This window comes from Solea solea, chromosome 2 (assembly GCF_958295425.1).
Source record: "Solea solea chromosome 2, fSolSol10.1, whole genome shotgun sequence".
Classification (NCBI taxonomy): Eukaryota; Metazoa; Chordata; class Actinopteri; order Pleuronectiformes; family Soleidae; genus Solea; species Solea solea.
In genome coordinates this window covers 35,006,089-35,026,258 of record NC_081135.1, presented here as the reverse complement: position 1 = coordinate 35,026,258, position 20,170 = coordinate 35,006,089, and the positions used below count along the sequence as shown (strand labels likewise).

Sequence of the window (20,170 nt, the reverse complement as noted above, 5' to 3'; positions counted from 1 at the left end):
ATCAGTGAAGAAGTTGCAGGGGAAAATAAATTGGAATTTCATCTACTTTGATCTCTATTCATTTCCAATGGGGGGGGAATTGTCAGTATGTCAGGAAATGTTCTATGCCACAGTTACTCCAAACATCAACACAGCTTTCCCTGTTATACATTAAAACACACGTTTTAATGTATAATCTATTTGAGTTTTCTTAACAAAATTCAGGTGGATGAAGAAAAAGACGACCAATGAATGTTCTCAAGAGGAATGTTGAATTTGGACTGTGATGAAGGATAGGAGAGGAACTGTGATTAAAAGGTTCAAACTGTAGAGGGCAGCATCACACCTCTCAGTGTACAGCCTGTCAGAAATGAACAGCAGAAATGTAAAACATGCCTGCTGATCATACAAAGGTCATAGGGGTCACAGAATTTCATTTGTCTTTGATCTGTGCTCTCGCCATTCATTTTCCAATTTATCACACTCTTCTTCACAACAATTACACAAAACACATTGACCACATGATATACTATATTTTAATAAATATGTGGGCATTTTCTTAAAAAAACTTAACTTTTTCTGCTTGTTGGTTAGCTTATTGTAGCTCTTTTTATTGGATATGTTACCATCTTTAAACACTAGACACCCAAAGACTTTAATCCTTAATCCTCCCATGAAATATATTTTGAATTGTCCTAAGTATCTCTATGAAATAATTCAAACGCTTTTAAAGGTGTGGGAAAAACAACATTTTTAGTTTTTAATTCATTTATTTATGTTTTTGTATCCACCCAATTGGCATACGCCGGTCTTAAAAAGCAACGGTGCCCTGTGGACCAATCACATTGACGTTGCCGCCACGTCGGCCAATGAGGAGAGTGGAGTTAGCTGGAAGCCCCGCCCCTCGTGCGTTCGGTTGCGTTGACAGAAAGTCACCTACTCGTCGGTCAGAGGAAGCGGCTGAATGCTAACGTACAGGCTGCGTTAGCGTGTGTTTGTAGATCGACCACCGGGCGAAGGTCGACAGTAGGACGGCAGCAGCACCAGCATCCGCCTCTACGTTACTCTATCACGCATTCGTCCGCTGCTTATAAATCACTTCCATCTGTAGACATCGTAGCAGGAGCCGAAGTCCGTTTTTTTTTTTTAAATAAATAAATTCCGTGACTTTCTGGGAAGGACGCGAAGCTAGTAGCTAGCATTCAGTGTGTGCTAGCTGTAAGTTTTGGTTGAGTATTCTCTTCAACACCGACAGTCATGGCTGCTCTCCGAGCCTCCTACCACAGGATCATGAACAGGATCGAGCACATCCTGCCCGCCAAGATGCGACCCCTGTACAACCACCCGGCAGGTAAAACCAAGAGCTAACCGGCTCCGTGTCTCCGTGTCTGTGACAGATGTGAACTGTCAGACAGGCACTCACCCACAACACATTTCGGGAAAACACGCGATATTATTGTTCGTTAAAATACGTTTTTTTTTTTTTTTTGCATTTTCAGTGGCAAAGAGTAGCAGGAAAACGAACAATGACAGTAGTAGGAATGCAGCGAACAAGGGCTGCGACTAACGATTATTTTCTCGATTAATCGTCCATAAAATGTTGACAAATAGTTGATCGATGTTTCCCAAACCTGGAAATCATGATGATGCAGTCAAACGTCTTGTTTTGTCCACAAACCGAAATTATTCTCTTCTAATAACTTCTTTGTGAATCGCCAGAGACACCGCTATTTATTATACCGATATTTTCACAACATTTAAGTCACAATACGATATCATGATATTTAAGTCATAATACGATATTATCACAATATGTAAGTCACATATAGTATCACGATATTTAAGTTAATGTTAAGTAATAACACAGTATTTAATACGATATCATGATATTATACAACATTCAGTCATGATGCGATCACGATATTTAAGTCACAATACAATTTTATTGCGATATTTAAGTCACGATACGCTATTATTGCGACATTTAAGTCACGATACGTTATTATTGCGATATTAAGGGCATAATACGATATCATGATATTTTCTATTGTTATATGGAGCAAAGAAACCAAGAAAATATTCACTTTTACAAAGCCGAAACAATAAAGAAAACTTGTTTTAACTATTAAAAAACAAACATTCAAACTGATTTGTCGATTATATCAATTGGTTGACGATTAATTTAGTAATCGATTAATCGTTGCAGCGCTTACCAGGAAAGCACTGAGCTGAATGTTTTGATATATGACTTGTTGTAAAGGATTAAAAAATATGATAAGGTGTGATTCAAGTAAAGTATTGCTCCATATTGGGAGAAATTTATGAAACAAAAGGTTTAGGTTTAATGCAGAGTTCTTGGTCAAATAAAACTATAACTTATCATTTTTTGCAGTTCTGTGTTTTATACATTGTATACATTGTGCAGCTTTACTCGCTCGTCCTGTTTGCATACTGAAGGGAAGAGGCGAAACTGTGTTGCTTTGCATAATCTGCTGCACTAACACTTGCTGCTTCGTCCAAATTGCTGAACATATTTGGTTTAAATTTTAAAGTTGAATACACACACAGACAAAGCAGTGAACTGTGTCAGATCTGGTCTGAATTCCTATGAGCTTAAATGTTAAGGTGCCTGTTGTCAGCTTGCACAAACACACACACACACACACACACACACAGACACACAGCAACACACAGGTCAGGTATAACACTGAGGACAGTCCAATCTAGTCCAGTGCCATTGTTTTTGTCTGTGCAAGGGTAAAACAAGGACTTTCTTAGCCGGCACAAAGGGGCAGTGACAAAAGGTGAACTCCCCTCAGAGATGATTCGCAGCAACACACACACACACACACATCTCCCTTGTTGCTTTAAGCCTGCAGCACTGGTCAGGAATGTTAACTAAAGGTGTCCCAAGTGTGAGTTTCAGTGTCAAAGATACTCAGACTTGATCGTCTGCAGCAAACTCTAATCCCGTCAAAGAGCTGGACCAAACGAGTCATCGATTAATTGATGAAAATAATAATAAACAGATTAAGCGATTATGAAAAAAAGGAGAATGGTGGCTGGGTGTGTTCACTGATGCGTGTTATCACCCTGATGTTCGGTGTTATTGCTCTGGAAACATTTTGTCAGGCTCAAGGTCTGAAGTTGAGGGTGTGTGTAATCCAAGCCGTTTCCCCTGAAGGGGAAAACAATGTTAATTAAATGTGGGCCATGAGTCAAAAGTAAACATACAGGATTACTGTGAACAACAGGAACGCCAGGTTCCTTAATTAAACGTTACGTTTAGTTTTAATATCCTTTACATGTTATGCTTCTGTAAAAAATCCGTTTGATTAAATATCAGTTTATAAAGTGCAGGTACCTTTAAAGAATTAGAGACTGAAATATACATGTTAAGAATTCTCTGTTTATTTTCTGCCTTCCACTAAAAGACCAGTTGCAACATCAGTGTGACATATTTAGTCGACTTCCTGCTAAGCATAGTTCTGCCTTTGCTTAATAAATTTTTTAAAATATAAAAATTTCCATAAAAAAAAAAACAGCACAAAATGTGATATTTGTTTTAGTATAAATAATAATTATTATTTTTGCATCTATGTTTTTAAAAATACAAGTCTGGTGGACCAAATGAAACACTTTGGTGGACCAAGTTTGGCCCGCATGCCCTACTTTGGACAGTCCTGGTCTAAACCAACAGGGTCGTGGCTAACTGTTATATAAAATCAACTTTATATTGCAAATTTGATTTTGCAAATACTTTTAGTTCCAAGATAGTTTTAATCAAATTTGCCTGTATACTGATCTATAAACGGATATAAATTAGACTAAGATTAGTGAAAACATGTAGGTCCTTTGTTGTGTTGTAGTGAATTTCTCCTGTTTTATGTTTTATTCCAGGTCCCAGGACAGTTTTCTTCTGGGCCCCAGTGTTTAAATGGGTAAGTGCATTAAATATTCACACATTTCAGATCTTAAAATTAAGCTTTATCTTCTGATAACCTTCTGTAAATACACGCACAAGCCTTTGCCATTCACCTTAATCCTGTCATTATTAAACAAATCAGGTGTCCTACTGTAAATACAGTGTAAAGATAGTGGTTAATCTGTGGTCTCTTCTCTACAGGGTCTGGTTTTTGCTGGTTTGGCTGATATGACTCGACCAGCAGACAAACTCAGCACCTCCCAGTCTGCAGTGCTGACGGCCACAGGTGAGATCAGACGTCGTGGATGTTTCATAATTGTTAGTTTATGATTGGACCGCTCTGTGCCAAAGGTGACCCCGAGGCCGCCGCTGTCGCAACATTACACGTGTCATCATCAAACAAATCTGTCACTCATTTGCCAAACTATAGACTCTATTCTTGTGCGCAACCTCTGGTTTAACCTTCACTGTAATCCGGTGTCGTGCTTCTTCTCCCCGCCAGGACTCATCTGGTCCAGATACTCCCTGGTCATCATCCCCAAGAACTGGAACCTGTTTGCCGTCAACTTCTTTGTCGGCAGCGCCGGAGCCACCCAGCTGTACAGGATCTGGAGGTTTGTGTTTAAGCAGAACTTTGTTTGATGTCCTCATCTAACTTTCTCTCTGTTAATGATCAATAACAATAATAATAATAATAACTGGGAGGCGATGAGAGGGCACGTAGTGTACGTCTGCTCAACAACCAACCAGCACGGTGCTCTTTCACATATTAATCCAGCATACAAGCATATAGGGCGGGGGCAGTGTGGCTTCAAAATATAATCTCTGATTATTCTTTTCCTTTCCCTTTAAACTACAAAAAGTTTAACTTCTTTTTTTTTCCTTTAGCCCTGGTATTGTAAACAACAGCAAAACTATAACTTCATCAAGCTCTTTACTGACTTCAAACTCAAACCCAACTTCCAAGGATCTTATCTTAACTACAGGAGTACAAGGAGAACGTCAGCAGTAAAAATTAAAGAGCTGAAAAACTGATTTTCATTCAACTACAAACCACAAATTATTAATCTATAAAATCTTTTTATTGCCCAGCTCTACACTCACATTTGTGTCTATTTTAAGTAAATATATTTTTTAGCCTTTTTAAGATTGAGAGGAGAGATCTCGGAGGTCTCAAACTTGCGGCCCGGGTGCCACATCCGGCCCTCCCGCCGAATTTTCATTTGGCCAACAGTTATTTCTGTATATTTTCTTTTTATGAATAGATGAGTTTTTCCATCATACATAAGTTTTTTTTCATTATGAGCTATATAGTGTTCCAAATCAAAACAAACACTTTTATTTTGAAATTCGGTGAAATATCGACACTACAGTCACTTTTTCAAAAAAAGTTTGCCTGATTGTTGAAGTGGGTTAGTTAAAAATATTTCAATCAATACAGAAAAGAATATAATCAGCAGTCAGGTCATGCTGGGTGTTAAAGGTGAGGCCCTTCCTACACACATGCCAATAATAATACTAATAATAATACTAATACTAATAATGAACCAGCGATAAGTGAACAGTAGCTTCTGTGTCCCTCGCATGTTGCTGATATGAAATCATGGCAGTGAGTTAATGTGTAGTGAGGCGAGTTGCTGATGCAGTGAGAGTCAAAGTAAATGTGTAACATCACTGCTCTACTGCTGCGTACACACAAACGCTCCCTCACTCAGGTCTGATAGTTTTGCTTGTCAGAGCCTGTTTTTCCAAATGCAGGACACGGTAAACAAATGATGTCGCTTCATTTTTGTTCACTAAGACCAAACGGAGCAAGAATAATAACATCAACAACAACAAACGTTACACACTGTAGCTTTAAGTTCTGTATATGTTTTTGACACCCCCAAAAATTGGTCTTTTCTATTGGATAATCACATGTATATTTCCTATTAATAATTGTTGTTTTTCCTCACACACACACACACAGGCACAACCAGGATATGAAGGCACAGGAAAAAGCGGCGGTGGCAGAGTCGGCAGCAGAGTCCTGAGTGATTTCTGTTTCTCGTACAGAGCGAAAAGGGAAAACTTCACATCCACCAGGAAGTAAACTGACCATGTCCTCCTACTCCTCCTCCTCCTTCACCTCCTCCACCATCATCTCACATTCATGCCATAACTATAGTTTCGACCACATCCAGCCTGTTGTCCCTGTTGGGAATATGCACTTTTCCTTTAAAAAGGTTCTAATTTCCACAGGGTGTCAAATATTTTCTTGGTTTTTTTTTAAACAAAAAAGAAACATGAATATTTTTTTTAACTGTCGTCAACGCACTCAAGAATTATTATTAATATTATTATCGTCATCAGCGCACAGTTAGTACTTGTATGATTGTACATTAATGTCATGCTTTTGTATATCACGTACAAACTGGGAATTGTCCCTTTTATTTTTTTTTCCATCGTTACATTTCACGTGTAGCCACTCGAGTACCTCAGGGCAATAATCTCCCAGATTGAAAAATTAAACATATATACATAACTCTTGGATTTGTGTTGGACATAGTTTGAAGAATGTTAATAATAATAACAATAATAATAATAACATGATCACGCTTTATTTCCTTCATCGTAGCGTCTTTGAAATCTTTTAATCTGTGCGAGTGCTAATCCTAATTTATGGATTTCTTTTGTCATTGTGACTGTACATTTATATAAAAAGACGGTGTTGTTTTACACCAGTGCCACACGTTTATTACTTAACCTGTGCTGCTTTTTATGATCGACGACTGTAGCTACACTGAATAATCCCCTCTTGATTTTTTTTTTAGCAATAATATTATTTACTTTAGAATATTTCTTGATCTGCTGACTGTTTAAAGAACAAAAAAAAGGCACTTTGAAGGTCGATCATTGTAAAATCTGTGGCTGTGAAATGCTAATAAATCCTATTAACACCCTGTTGATTTGAGTAAAGAGTTTAAATGAATGAATGAATCCAACACACAAAGATGTATATTCACTTTTCATTCAGATGTGACATGGACGCAAGTCATAGTCAGATTATGCTCTCTTAACCATAAAGTGAATAGATTCAGACTAAAATAATCCAACACAGGAAGATAAATTCACTTTTCATTCAGATTATCATGTCCTATGTGATGTAGAGTTGAGTTAACTCAGATTATGCTCCGATAACAAGAAGGTGAATGGATGGAACATTCTTTGAGCGAGTCACGTAAACATCTTAATCTGAACACGATCAATAGTCAGATTATCGGTGTCCATATCAACATAGTGAGCAGTATGGGAGCAATAATGGGATTAAAACGTGGAGAAGTCAGATGTTAGTCACATTATGTAATCTGAAGTTTTCACAAAAGACATATATAATCAGATTATGTAATATGTAGAACAACCCAACCCAGTTAAAGGAATAGTTGTTTAAAAACTGCATTTACTGTCTGTTTGAACCAGAATTAAGTCACACTTGAAATTACTATTAATTTAATTAATCACATTATGTTTCTGTTTATAATGGCCTACAGGCATTTTCACAGCAGTATGCGAGTATGACTGATTTATATTTTAAATCAACAGCTCATGTAAATACATCTAATTAAAAAAGTAATATTCATCAGAATATGGTTCATAGTCAGATTACTGATGTCAGTGCAAACAGTGTTAGTGATGTCACAGAGGTCAGTTAATGCAGGAGGATTTGAAACAAATCTATTTACGTCTCTAGCAGCTGATCACATTCATGTGAGACACTGTTTCCAGTATCAACAATAAACCACGTCTGAAAGGCACAAAGGTCAGTTTTAATTCCTTTCATTGTTATGTTCATGTCAGTGCTTCACTCTATATATATATAAATAATATATATTCAAAAATGTCTTCAGCATATCAATATAATTTATTTTAAAATAACTTTTTGCTTTAGGTTTTTTGGAAATGGGACTCAGTTCTTCAAACCGGGAGAAAAAAAGCTGGGCTTTGTCTCCCTCTTCTGGCCAAACTCTGTACTACAGAGAAACCAAGTCATGGCTGTTCAGGAAAATTAACTTTTATCTCCATGTTTATGTCAAAAGATGAGATTTATTCCGATTATACACATAATTTTGAGTGTTAAATGTGTGATATAGCATGAAATTTAGAATCCTACAAACATCAAGTGTTGAACTTATTTCATTAATAACTCAATCGTTACACTGCCAACAGACTGGACAAGAGCTACAATGACTCCAATTATTTATTACTAAAAACTATAATAATCGATAGTTTGTAAACATAGGTTTGAGGAAACGACCAACATTTAATTAACCAAATATCTCATTGAGAAGACATCAATTACATATATAAAAATAGTTATTTGCAGCCCTTCTCCCACAATGTTAATATTCCAAATCACACTTAAACGTAAACTCATCTTACAAAAAAGATTTGCAAGCGATGTGAGAAAGTTAGCAAATGCTACCGCAAGAGAGAAAAGAACACAACTTAACATTCCAAATAAGAAATCACACCAATTATGGCTTACCACAAAATTTTATTATTCACAAGCATAAATGACGAGTCAGGCTTAGCGTTTTCCACCGACGCGGGGTGCGCTGATCTTCATGGTCTTAGCGATCTTGGGTTTCTGTGCAGCCTTGGTGGTGGACTAAAGATAAAAAAATAAAAAAATATTTATTATTCAAAACAATTCAGTGAATACTGATGAACTAAAAGCTGCTTTTTTTAAGTACATTAACAGTACAAGAAAAACATGAGAAGAAGTTACCTTTGCAGTGGTAGCAGCAGGCTTCTTGGCGGCCTGCTTTGCCTTCTTGGCCTCCTTGGCGGCTCTGTGAAAGCAAAAAACTCAGTCAAACTTTCTGAGAACAAGTGAGCAACGTCGATTAAATCCTCAAGTAACGTAACAGCAAATGATACCTGGTTTTCTGTGCGTCGATACAAGGGGTCGTGCTCCCTACATTTTCAAGGTTGTTGAGTATGGAAATTCAATTTCTCCTCAAATAAATGTCTCCTTTAGTTGAGCAAAAAAACCATACTGCCCAGTCATCACTTTTAACTTGATGACATTGGTACGTTTTCGCCACTGCAGACCGATAAAGAAGCTACTGATTCCAAATCAATGTCCTGAATTCACAGTACCAGTGAGCACAGTGAGGCTCAAGTTAAGAGACTGTTCAACATGTAAAGTAAGTTTGTAAATGCATTTTGAGCATTGGTTAATTCATTTCAGTGTTCTTTTTAATCGGATAAAGTTCTCTAATTTTTCAGCTACTTAAAACTTTTTTCTATTTTCTTTGCTCCATATAACAAAAATCATTTAACAGAATATTTGTTTATGGACAAAAACATTTTCTGTAAACAACTAATCCATAAGATTATGGACAGTTTAATAGATTAGTTTCAGCCATAACAGAGTCTAAATAAGTATAGTAGAAGCATAACATGTTTTAAACCAAGACGATTGAGGGGTTGTTCTTCTGAGATGACTAAAGTTACAGCAGGTTCACTGAATTATTTGACACACTCAACTAAAAATGTCATCAAAACACAGTGGGTTATATATATATATATATATATATATATATATATATATATATATATATATACACAAGTACCACTTTTCCCCTTCACAGCAGCTATGCTGCTTGATGCATGTGTGGGAAAATAAAAGTCGACCCGCCCGGGCACTTCTATCCTTCTAACACCCAAGAAGATACAGAGAATCGGATTTCAACTGTTATTTTTGGATGGTGTTGAGTTTACAGCTCATTTCAGAGTCAACAAAAACACTTTCACATCCATTTTCAAACCCGGAAATTCAACAGATGCTCTGTAAGTATCAACATTGCATATGTAAAAGATGAGATGATAGAAGGCTATTCTGCGCCTGTTTAAAAAAAAAAACCAGGTGATCTTTTAACTAGAGTAACTACTCAAAAAAGCACATAAACAACTATAAGCATTAAAAAAAACCAAAACAGTTTGTTTTACCTGATGGCCTGCTCCCTCTGGGCCTTGCGGACCTCAGGCTTCTGGTTCCTCTTGGCCATGATATCAGCCAAGGAGGCCCCAGTGATGGCCCTCTGGAATTTGACAGCGCGACGGGAGCGCTTCTTTGTCACCTCTTCCTGTTTTCAACAAAATAAGGTAACATCAATTTATTTGTTCAAAAATGTCCGACATAATTCAGACATCGAGAACAGGAACATTCAGTTTACACGATTAAAAGGAGACACATTTTACCAATGTAACTTAACATTGGGAAATCCTTTGGGAGTCAGAAAACAAACATTTCCTTGTCGTAAACGAGCCAAATAATTTTAACATACATGTTTCTATGCCCCACCCTGCATGTGAGCATCAATGTTGAATACTGGCTTATACCATTAAAGTAAGGGTGCACAATTAATTATTTTAAACCAAAATAACAATTTTAAACAATACAATCAGCAAATATTTCTATAATTTTGACAGGAAACAGATAATTGGTGTAAGCATGTTGGAGAATTTGGAGGCTGGCCGATGGTGAGGAGGTCAGTGAAGACGTCAAAGGCCAGTACTATGATCTCCTGTTGTTCTATGGCTGCAGGTGTGGAGTGAGCACTGCTGCCTAGACTGCAAAACGCAGCCAGGCAACAACACATAACACAGACCAACACTGTGCACACCGTTCACCCACAGCCAAAGTGTTGACCAAGAAATTAAACTTCTTATTCTGAAGCCAATTTTTATTAGTTTCAAGACACTATATACACCATGCTTAAGACTCAAATATGAACAAACACAGTTTACTTACAGACTGGCCTTTCTTATGCTTGCGTCTGTACAGCACAGTCCAGTTGATCTGTCTGGGGTTTCTCTTGGCCAGGAAAGCAGACTCACACTTTGCGTTCAAAAACTGGAACACCTGACAAAAGAGAGTATCCTTAGTTAAATGTCTAGTGATATCATACATTTTTGTCCGGTAATCACAACGTTGTGTGCAAATTTCTAACTTGCATTGAGATAAAACACATTTATTGACCATGGAGATCTTCAGGAAAGATGACCTGAGCTCCTACTGTTCGTCATATAAACTTTTTTAATTCCTACTACAACGTAGGACATTTCTAAGCTCAACAGGATCTACGTACACAAGTAACTCAATGGATCTTAGTGTTGGACGGACACGATGTTGCACACACTGCTTTGGTTGGCCTGTCTCTTACAAACAGGAAAAAAGACCCAACAGGATGGGTAGTGTTAGGTGGAGCTCAAGTAGCAACTTCATTTGATACACTTCTAGATGAATGAAAAAGATCTTGTTCACTTAATATTCAGGTGTTAAAATACAAAGCATATTCCATAAATGCTGAACTATTTTGAAAGCTGAAATAACATGAATTTGAGGCTTCAGACATTACAATATAACGACACTAAACACGCATATATAACAACTAATTGGGGACATGCCGTGGCACCAAACTGTGGCGTATTATTCACCCATATTGTCAAGTCTAGCACTTATAAACACACTACTTATTAAGCTAAGGGAAATATCAATATTATAGATACATGCAAGTTACTTATATCTATAACAGATATCAATGGAGCCGTTATAACAGTATAGCCACTGTAAACCTGTAAGTGACAGGAGTTTATCTTCAGGAGCTGACACACAGAGGGGCTAGCAGCTATTTAGCAAGCCACATTTAGTACTCGACCAAATTTTTCTACAGCTACACACACGTGAAATTATACACATATCAACACGAGGACATTATGGGGTACATTGTACATTAATATTATTGTATGTAGGGGGACAAAGTTGAGACACGGTGCCGGTGTAGTTACCTTTCCGTCTATCCTGGCGTATCGGCGGCCATGGCCGGGGTAAATTTTATACCCGCTGAAACTGCACAACTCGACCCTGAAAACGACAAAATATAAGCCATCACCGAAAGATAAGGACACAAAAGTCTCTTTAATACAAATACCAGTGTCGAATTGTTTATTTAAATGGGAAGATGGAGTTTGATAGTTTGGCGTTCACTCACTTCATGATGGCGACGAGAGGGCACAAAACCGGAAAGAAAGACGACGGAAGCGGAAACGGAATTTAGGAGAGTTCGCGTTTACTTAATCACTAATAAACAGTTCCTTTTTTCTTTTTTTGCCATTGTTGTATTTTATGTTATTTTGTTCGTGTCGCACATACGTAAATTAAATACATAATTTACGAATTAACACATTTCACTATAATTATTTAATTTAATAAATATATATTTCATCCGACGTTCCGGGTAGAACAAAACGACCGCATTGGCTTTTATCTTTAAATTCTCAGTTTTATATTATATTAACTGGTGTGCAACATAATGTGGAGTAGATCTGCAAATATGTCTCTAGTTGCCGATCTTTTCCAAGAGTGACGTTTTACCGCATCACTGACCAAACAAACATTGTAAAATACGAAGATAAAAATGGTGGGTCGAGTAGACTGAACACAATAAAAAAATATGCAGCATTATTTTGTGACCGCTTTGTCGGTTAGGTTTTCAACTACCTCCGTTCGCGTTATTACGAACAACTCGGCTGGCGGTTTTCGCAAACATTAGCGCGCTACTAAGAAACTCAAGCAGTTGTAGTCTTTCTGAACCAGGAAGACGACAGTCCATGATGGACGCGGTATTCAATTTGCACTACATTTCCCAGAATGCTTCGCTCGACGAAGTGACAGTCCGACCCCTCTTGTCTCTCGTACTAGTCGGCGGCTAACATAGTTGTCAGCAACCGCTGGTTGTCTGTCCGGGCGACCACAGAATGGGGGTATCAGATTTAAAGTTTGACACAAATGCAGGTAAGTGGCTCGCAGGCTGTTTTGCTATGATAATCATTAGTATGAATGCCCGTTAGGGGCAGGTTGTTGTGTTTCTGACCGGCTAACGTTAGCTGTAGCACGGATCGTCGTTAGCTGTGTGTGTGCGCGCGCGCGAAGGTCCACATCAAAACACACTGTGACACACTCAAAAATAATCTCGTAGCGATTTTTAATTCAAGAATTTAGAATAACAAGGGCACCACCAACTTTGACAACTTTGTGGTGTTTTTACGAGCAGCAAGAAGTAGAAGAAACAACCCCCCCGTGTACGTTTTTTATTTGCAATGCATGCATTTGTTAATCTCCTCATAACTGAATCTATGAGTTAATCTATCAGTTCTTCCATAGTTCTCGTACCAAAATTACTGCTTCCCCCAGGATTTCTTCCTCTCTCTCTCTCTCTTTTTCTCTCACACACACACACACACACACAGTAGACTGTTATAGATTTTTGTCCTGTCCTTAATACTCAAGTTTCATGCCCTCAGATGTCATTGCTGCATCCCAGTGCTAACTTCCAACCTTTAGAATCAGACTGAAACACTGTAAATTCTTTTTTTATTATTACTATTTATATAATTAATTTTGACATTTCCTTTAGGCAATTTTACCCAGGACTAACTCTTACTACAGCGAAGGATCTATTCCTTCTGTGCCACACCCCCTGAATTTTGAAGCATGCTTGTTGTAAAGGTGTAGGACTTGAAATGACAGATTCAATCAAAATCAGTGGCCCTTTTTAGAATCAAGCATCGACTTCTTTGGTGTTTCATGGCAGTTGGAGTCTGTAATGTTACGTCACTGCATCTTTTTCGCTTGCTTTTGCACACTTAAGGTTAGGATCAGGACGCAATACATGGTCCACGATACCAATAGTATCACCATACAACAATTCTGTGTTAATCAAGATATTGCAACACAAGCATATAGTGGTACATTACGATATACATCTTACTGAAGAATACAAAACGTCTGAAAAGTGCAGGATTTGTCTAACAAAGTGCATAAAGTCTAAGTATTGAACGTGAATGAGGTATCTCTTAACGTAGCTTTCTCTGCCGTTATCCCTCGATATTTCTGACCCACCCTGACTTTAGCTATATACCCAAAATCTGTAAAAGACACCCAGGGATGAGCCAAGGGGATCCTCTTTTTTGTTTTCGTTAACAAAAAAATGTAACATTATTCGTGTGCTGTGTTTGTCTGAAATGGACTCTGTCGAGCAATACTATCAGATCTGACTGAGGGAGTGTTTGTGTGTATACATCAGCAGTGCAGGGGTGCGTGGGGGCGAGAGGTATTTATCCCTTCAAACTGTTGGAAGAATGGGCTTTTTGTGCAGTGGAATTCACTTCTTTTTATAATTCGTGGGCGATTATTTGTGTTTTCAGTCAAATTGACATTTGTGTAAAATTTGTTTCAGCTTTAAGATTTTGTGTGCACTTTAATAATCTCTTGTTTTTTCTCTCACAAGGACCCGTGGTGGATCTTTCTGCCCAGGGTTTGCAGAAGCTGGATCCCACTTTCACCTGCTCTGAAGACACTCACACTCTCATCCTGGACCGTAACCATATTATGAAGCTGGACCATCTGGAAAGGAGCCCAGGCCTTCAACAGGTTGGTACCAACAGTAAAATGTGTGCTGTTTTCACTCCATTTTGTTCTGTTTTAACTCCTGCTCTTTCCGTCTTCAGCTGTCAGTAGCTAATAACCGTCTGGTGAGGATGATGGGTGTGTCTCGGCTGATGGAGCTGAGAGTCCTCAATCTTCCCAATAACAGTATTGGCTACATCGAGGGGCTAAGAGATCTCCCTCACCTGAAATGGCTCAACCTGTCTGGAAACAATATTAAGGTGAGATCAAGAAAAACAAATCTCTCTTTACAAACAGAAAATGAATAACTTACAAAAATCCCAATGTTCAGATTAGTTGTAGCACATGCGTTAAAGCTGCAGTAAGCGGGGTCAAAGAAAAAATAGATTGCTGAGTTTCATCCACAGATTTTTAAGATACTCGCTGTCCATCTCTGAAAGTGTTTTATTGTGTTTATTATCCATCTCTTTTAAATGTTTCTGGTGTTTTTTCAGATTTCTATTTATACCCTGATACAACCATACGTAAATTCGATTGTACCCTGTACCTTTTAACACTTAACACACCTATTGTACACTTGTTTTTTTTTATTGCACAGGTCATCGAGCAGCTCAGCAGCTGTGTTTCCCTTCAACATCTCGATCTATCTGACAATAACATATCAGCCATCGGTGACATAACAAAACTGGTGGCGTTGAAGGTGGGTGCAGCTGCCTCTGATGCATCGATAAAAAAATATCTGTTTTTATAAAGGAACTTTATCATGTCAGTTTCCTTTATTATTATTACTATTATTTAAAAATTTCAGACTCTCTTACTCCATGGAAACAGCATTACAACACTTCGGACTGTTCCCGCTCACCTACCCGTCCATTTATCCATTCTCTCCCTGGCAGAAAACGAGATAAGAGATCTCAATGAAGTAATTATCTTTTTCTTGTATTAATATACTAATGGGGATTCTCTAATTAATTCTTTGTTAAAGGATTCCTGTTTCTTTTTAATTGCTCCATAGGCGTCATACCTGGCACCTCTCCATGAACTGGAGCAGCTTTCTATAATGAGCAACCCCTGTGTTATGGCCACCCCGTCACTACCAGGTTTTGACTACCGGCCTTATATCATGAGTTGGTGCCTGAACCTGAAGGTCCTGGACGGCTACGTAGTGTCGCAAAAAGAAGGGTGTGTATATTTAAATTATGTCAATCACTATTAGTTTGAATTCTCAGAGGAATAGTGTTTGAATCATGTACTCTTGTCTCTGTTGCAATCGCAGCCTTAAAGCAGAGTGGCTGTACAGTCAAGGGAAAGGACGTTCGTATCGACCGGGTCAGCACGTGCAGCTCGTTCAGTACCTCGCCACTGTTTGCCCTCTGACCTCTTCGCCAGCCTTGGAGACAGCAGAAGATGCCAAGCTGGAGAAGATCCTCAATAAGCAGAGGTAAACTGAAACAGAGAGGGTTTTTTAACAAACAAAGGAAGATATTGATTTGGCTGACCTTGTGTGTTTGTGCTGCTCTTTATTTTTTCTTCTTCTTCTTTTAGGTTTCACCAAATGCAGCTGTTAGAAGAGACCGAGAGTGAGGCAAACTGTCCAAGTCCTCCTCGTCCAACTCATCTGGACGTAGAGAAGCACAGTCCTCCAGATGCCGCGCTGCAGGGTGGAAACAGAGAAGTGAAGATAAACACTGCCACTGGTCCAACTGATGCTCCATCAGTAACAGAGAAAGGTAAGTGAGCTATGACTTAAACGTCCAGTGATTTAAGAATCGCTTACGTTTAAAAGTGAGACAGCAGAGCATAGACAAATTAAGGACTCCCCCTCTCACCCTCACCCTATCTTATTCCGTCAGGCCACAAAAAAAAAAATATACACACAAGTGTTTTTAACTGAGGCTCTTTAGGCCGTGCTTCTGTTGCATCTGTCATTACTAAGCAACCAAATCCTGGGAGCTACGTGACCTGAATTAATTAACACATTAATCTCAGAAAACTTATAAAAACTAAGGCAAAGGATTATCAGTGCCTACATTGCCAAGAGCAAAAACACTGTGTCCAGGAAAGCAGCATTTGTATGAATAATTCATTTTTATTAAAGTGTATTTATGCAGTATTTTTTGTTTGTTTAAATGTTCACAGTCTGCTTATTTGTTAAACTTGCAGAGCCGTCTGTGCAGTTCAATACTTGGGTCAGCTGCGATTCTTCTCACACATCATTGCCAACAGTTCGTTCCCCCAGGTTGAGGGAGGAGCACATCTATTTGGAGGATGTTCAGACAGATGAGGAGAAACTCAATGACAGTCTGCTCTCTTCCGAGTCCACCTTTCTCCCCTTCCCCTCTCATCTGGAGCCGCAGATGATCCATTCCGACAGCGAAGACGAGACAGAGACGTTTGAACCCGATTCCTTGGCCCCACAGCGTCCAACACAGCCCAAAAAGCAAAGCACAAACAAACAACAGCAACATTCTCCCACAGTGGATAAACAACACAGGAAGACTCCTGAAGAAGAGGTTACTTCAAGTGCATCCACAACAGTTCTTTCCCCAGGGTTCAGAGTTAGCACGCCACTAAACGATCTGGAAACGTCCTCCAACTCTGGCAAAGCAGAGATGAAGGAAGCCCCCAAGCAAGAAGACGCTGGTTTTTGTGTCAGCAAATCAAGTTTGATGGAGGCAGAGAAGGCAGCGGTGAAAATCCAGTCCTGGTGGAAGGGACACTACACCCGATGGTGTCACCCCATGGCCAGAGAGGTGCGCAGCGAAATCCGCCTGCGCAGGATGCAAGAGCATGTCCTCTACCTGTCTGAGAAGCTGGGCAGGTCAGTGACCAAGCAGCAGCAGCAGCAGCAGCTGGATGTTTAACATTTTTATTTTAAGCACAAGAGTGCGTGTTTAAACATTATGGAACTGAAAAGTAAAATGTGCAAATGTGTTTGCAGTGTGCAGAGGCAGTACGAGGAAGAACGACTCCAGAGGCTGGTTCAAGAGGAAGCTGTGAAGTTTTTGTGGAAAGAGGTCAGTGGATTTATTTAAAAATATGCTGTCTCATGTGCTTCAGTCTCATTCATTATGTTTATCATAGAATGTAGGTCTTTTCTGGTTCTATCTCGAGAAATATCCTGTATTAAGTCCTACTATAACTAAGCAGCCATTGACTGAGAACTAAGCTTTCTTTTAACACGACCTCTGGGGGAAAAAACATCTAAAAATTTCCCTTAATTTATGTTTACATGTGTTTACGCATTGATTCAGATGCTGAAAAGAATGTTGAAAGGTGTGGGTTACGCCTTGGGGAACAGACATTGGAGCTTCAAATCTTTTAACAGTGAATATTGAATTGAGGATTGACTTAAAAGAAACGATTAAGCCTAATCAAATATTAAAAGGCGTCTTGCCTGGTAAGGCAAGGAAAGAAAGAAGCCCAACAGATCACACAATGAGCAAGCACTGTGGAGACTCTGACAGAACCAGACTCAAAAATGTGTGGCATCTGCCTCAACTGATTGGGGTGAAAGGAAAAATGGGGGACAGATAAGATAATATAAGTGTGTTGAAATAGAAATAAAATGGGAGGAAAGGGAGAGAAGAAGAGCAAGACGGAACGTGAACCAACAGCAAAAGAACAAAACAAAACAACAATATAACAAACAAAACATTACAAGAATGAAATAGGCAACATAAAAGAGACTACAATCAACAACAAAACCGAAAAGGTTCAAATGGAACAAGAAAAGATGAGGGACAAAAGAGGATGAGAGAAGGAGTGAGAGGGCAGATTAGTCCCATTTATAAAAAATTAAAAAAATACATTGTATAATTTAAATTTCACAGCACACATCAGCAGCAACTACACCTCCTACTGGTCAGGAGGTTTAGGTAAACACTTGGTAGAGTTCAGTCATTTCTTCCTTTGGCCAAACGCTGCTTTCCCAGAACTAACTATTTGTCCTTAACGTTTTGAGTTATGTTATTTTACTCACAAACAAACCAAAAACCTCCTTTTCACTGAAGAGCATAATGTTGAGCAGCTCTGTTTTAAACACTCTGAACTTGTGTGATTAACATGACAGCCTCATGAGCTTGAACCTTACCTGTGCTCTCCATGTAGCTCCAGTCTATGCAGCAGTGGAAGACGTCTGTGGAGCAGCAGCTGGCCAACATGACTCAGGCCGTCGCCCTGGCTCAGGTCTCATCACCCGGACTATGTAAGGCCTCCCCGCCCGTTGCCTCCAGCACAAAGAACCCTCCCAGCACGGACGTGTCATTCCCAGACTCCGGCTTCCAGTCGACAAGCAATCAGCCATCGGTGCAGGACGACAGCTTCCTAAGCAGTGGCACGGAGGACTCTCTGAAGACGGTACGAGCGCTGAGCCCCGTCCGTGGTGGCGTGGACAGCTCGGACTGCAGCCTCCTGGAGCAGTACCTGTCCTCTGTGCAGCAGAGGGAGGAGGAGGCCGAGGAGGCGGTCAGCGACAGAACAGAAACGCCTCAGCTCTCCTCACCCGTCTGCTCCGGTGAAACGGCACAGTCGGGCTCCCCTGCACAGAAAGCAGCAGACGAAGTGGAGAGAACAGATGGAGGCGGTCTCAGCCCCGTCTGAGGATCCAGACCTGCACAGTATTCAAAGTCATCCAGTTCACGTACCGGTATAAACAGGAAACGTTTTCCTCGGCTGTTTGTTAACTTACTTTCAGAAAGTAGTACTTACGGGAAACGACAATTGTAAGATGTAAGAGCAAGGATTTCACTTCTAAGACCAAAGATGAGGTCTTAGAGAAATGAGAGGAAGTGTTTTAAATTAGTTTTTTGCTCATTTCCTGATTTATTTTTGCTCCTTTGAAACACTACTTTGTTCCTTATTTGTAGTACTTTTAGAAAAACTAAGCAAACAACAGGAGAGAATCTATTTCCTGTTTTTAACTGGTATACATGCATTAGATGACTTCTAGGCGGAGCTGGTTTTCATCTTTAAAAAAATGCCATTTTCAAATGAAAACACTAGCATTAGTATTTTAACTGAGCTTTTCATTCATAACCAATTCCCATCCAGACTGAAACACAGCCTGTAATCTTTTTAAGCGAAAACGGAAAGAGAAACACTCTGAGAAGCGTTTTGAAATCTTTCCTCTGTCGAGGTTGAATAGCACCAGGGTAATGTGGACATGTGGCTTGTCCATAGCCAAAAAAGAAAGTAGATGTAGCCTTAAATGTCTGTTGGAGATGTCTTGAAACTTTGGTCGATTACTGAAAACTGCACTTGTCTTAAACTGACCTGCGTCAAGAAAAGAAAAACACTAAATGACTGTGAAGTTTGTTTTCATACTTCACCACCTGTGTACTTTATTTTAGTTTTTATGTAAAGACAATGATTGTAATGTAGCTTCAGAAGAATTTTCTCGATCACATGCGGTGAGGACGGTTCCTCCCATTTCTAATAAAATCTGACACAGTACCCTACAACGTTATTATTGTAATTAAACTATAACATAATAAGTCAGATTACAGATTGGTATGTTAAAATTGAAACCACAGACACTTACTGTATCTGCATACAAACGAATGAATGTGAATAAAAGAAAAAACTTCTGTGTGAAAACTATTTATTAACTTATAACCAGCTGGTCAAAACGTCATGTATAAATGTGTAAAACTTGGAAAAAGTACAGCAATAGAAGGAACAAAGCAGCAAATGTGAAATGTTAATGATGACGACGAGCCGTTTTATTACTGTGTATTTTTAAGCCGTTCCCGTTCTGTTGTTTGCTCTGCTGAAATAAAAATGTTTTGATAATAACATGACCATGTGTT

General features: G+C 39.0%; 3 protein-coding genes and 1 non-coding gene across 4 annotated transcripts; 2 read left to right on the top strand and 2 right to left on the bottom strand.

Moving 5' to 3' along the window:
• Positions 1-916: 916 nt before the first annotated feature.
• mpc2b (mitochondrial pyruvate carrier 2b) lies at positions 917-6,850 on the top strand. The gene is made up of 5 exons (XM_058616635.1): positions 917-1,330; positions 3,880-3,920; positions 4,106-4,190; positions 4,407-4,518; positions 5,874-6,850. Exons 1-5 carry the CDS (start codon positions 1,237-1,239, stop codon positions 5,935-5,937), a joined length of 396 nt encoding a protein of 131 aa, XP_058472618.1. The 5' UTR covers positions 917-1,236; the 3' UTR covers positions 5,938-6,850.
• Positions 6,851-8,418: 1,568 nt separating this feature from the next.
• rpl24 (ribosomal protein L24) lies at positions 8,419-12,074 on the bottom strand. Its single transcript, XM_058616622.1, has 6 exons — positions 11,944-12,074; positions 11,741-11,816; positions 10,704-10,814; positions 9,899-10,035; positions 8,673-8,736; positions 8,419-8,552 (listed from the first exon to the last, which is right to left on the bottom strand). Exons 1-6 carry the CDS (start codon positions 11,946-11,948, stop codon positions 8,472-8,474), a joined length of 474 nt encoding a protein of 157 aa, XP_058472605.1. The 5' UTR covers positions 11,949-12,074; the 3' UTR covers positions 8,419-8,471.
• LOC131455682 (small nucleolar RNA SNORA23) lies at positions 10,402-10,583 on the bottom strand. Its single transcript, XR_009239831.1, has one exon. It is a non-coding gene; the product is annotated as a small nucleolar RNA SNORA23 (small nucleolar RNA).
• A 205-nt stretch (positions 12,075-12,279) lies between the features above and the next one.
• On the top strand, positions 12,280-20,156 carry cep97 (centrosomal protein 97). Its single transcript, XM_058616610.1, has 11 exons — positions 12,280-12,746; positions 14,242-14,384; positions 14,462-14,620; positions 14,959-15,060; positions 15,169-15,282; positions 15,376-15,542; positions 15,637-15,801; positions 15,906-16,090; positions 16,524-17,181; positions 17,302-17,377; positions 18,471-20,156. Exons 1-11 carry the CDS (start codon positions 12,710-12,712, stop codon positions 18,960-18,962), a joined length of 2,298 nt encoding a protein of 765 aa, XP_058472593.1. The 5' UTR covers positions 12,280-12,709; the 3' UTR covers positions 18,963-20,156.
• The last annotated feature ends 14 nt before the right edge of the window (positions 20,157-20,170 follow it).

Excerpts from the sequence above, each read along its gene's own strand:
- cep97 (XM_058616610.1), top strand. The coding sequence starts at position 12,710 with ATGGGGGTATCAGATTTAAAGTTTGACACAAATGCAG. Across the intron at positions 14,385-14,461 it reads GGAGCCCAGGCCTTCAACAG|CTGTCAGTAGCTAATAACCG; the intron begins GTTGGTACCAAC and ends TTCCGTCTTCAG. Across the intron at positions 15,543-15,636 it reads GTAGTGTCGCAAAAAGAAGG|CCTTAAAGCAGAGTGGCTGT; the intron begins GTGTGTATATTT and ends TTGCAATCGCAG.
- rpl24 (XM_058616622.1), bottom strand. Across the intron at positions 10,815-11,740 it reads ACGCCAGGATAGACGGAAAG|GTGTTCCAGTTTTTGAACGC; the intron begins GTAACTACACCG and ends CTCTTTTGTCAG. Across the intron at positions 10,036-10,703 it reads AGCATAAGAAAGGCCAGTCT|GAAGAGGTGACAAAGAAGCG; the intron begins GTAAGTAAACTG and ends TGTTGAAAACAG.
- mpc2b (XM_058616635.1), top strand. The coding sequence starts at position 1,237 with ATGGCTGCTCTCCGAGCCTCCTACCACAGGATCATGAACAGGATCGAG. Across the intron at positions 1,331-3,879 it reads CCTGTACAACCACCCGGCAG|GTCCCAGGACAGTTTTCTTC; the intron begins GTAAAACCAAGA and ends GTTTTATTCCAG. Across the intron at positions 4,191-4,406 it reads TGCAGTGCTGACGGCCACAG|GACTCATCTGGTCCAGATAC; the intron begins GTGAGATCAGAC and ends TCTCCCCGCCAG.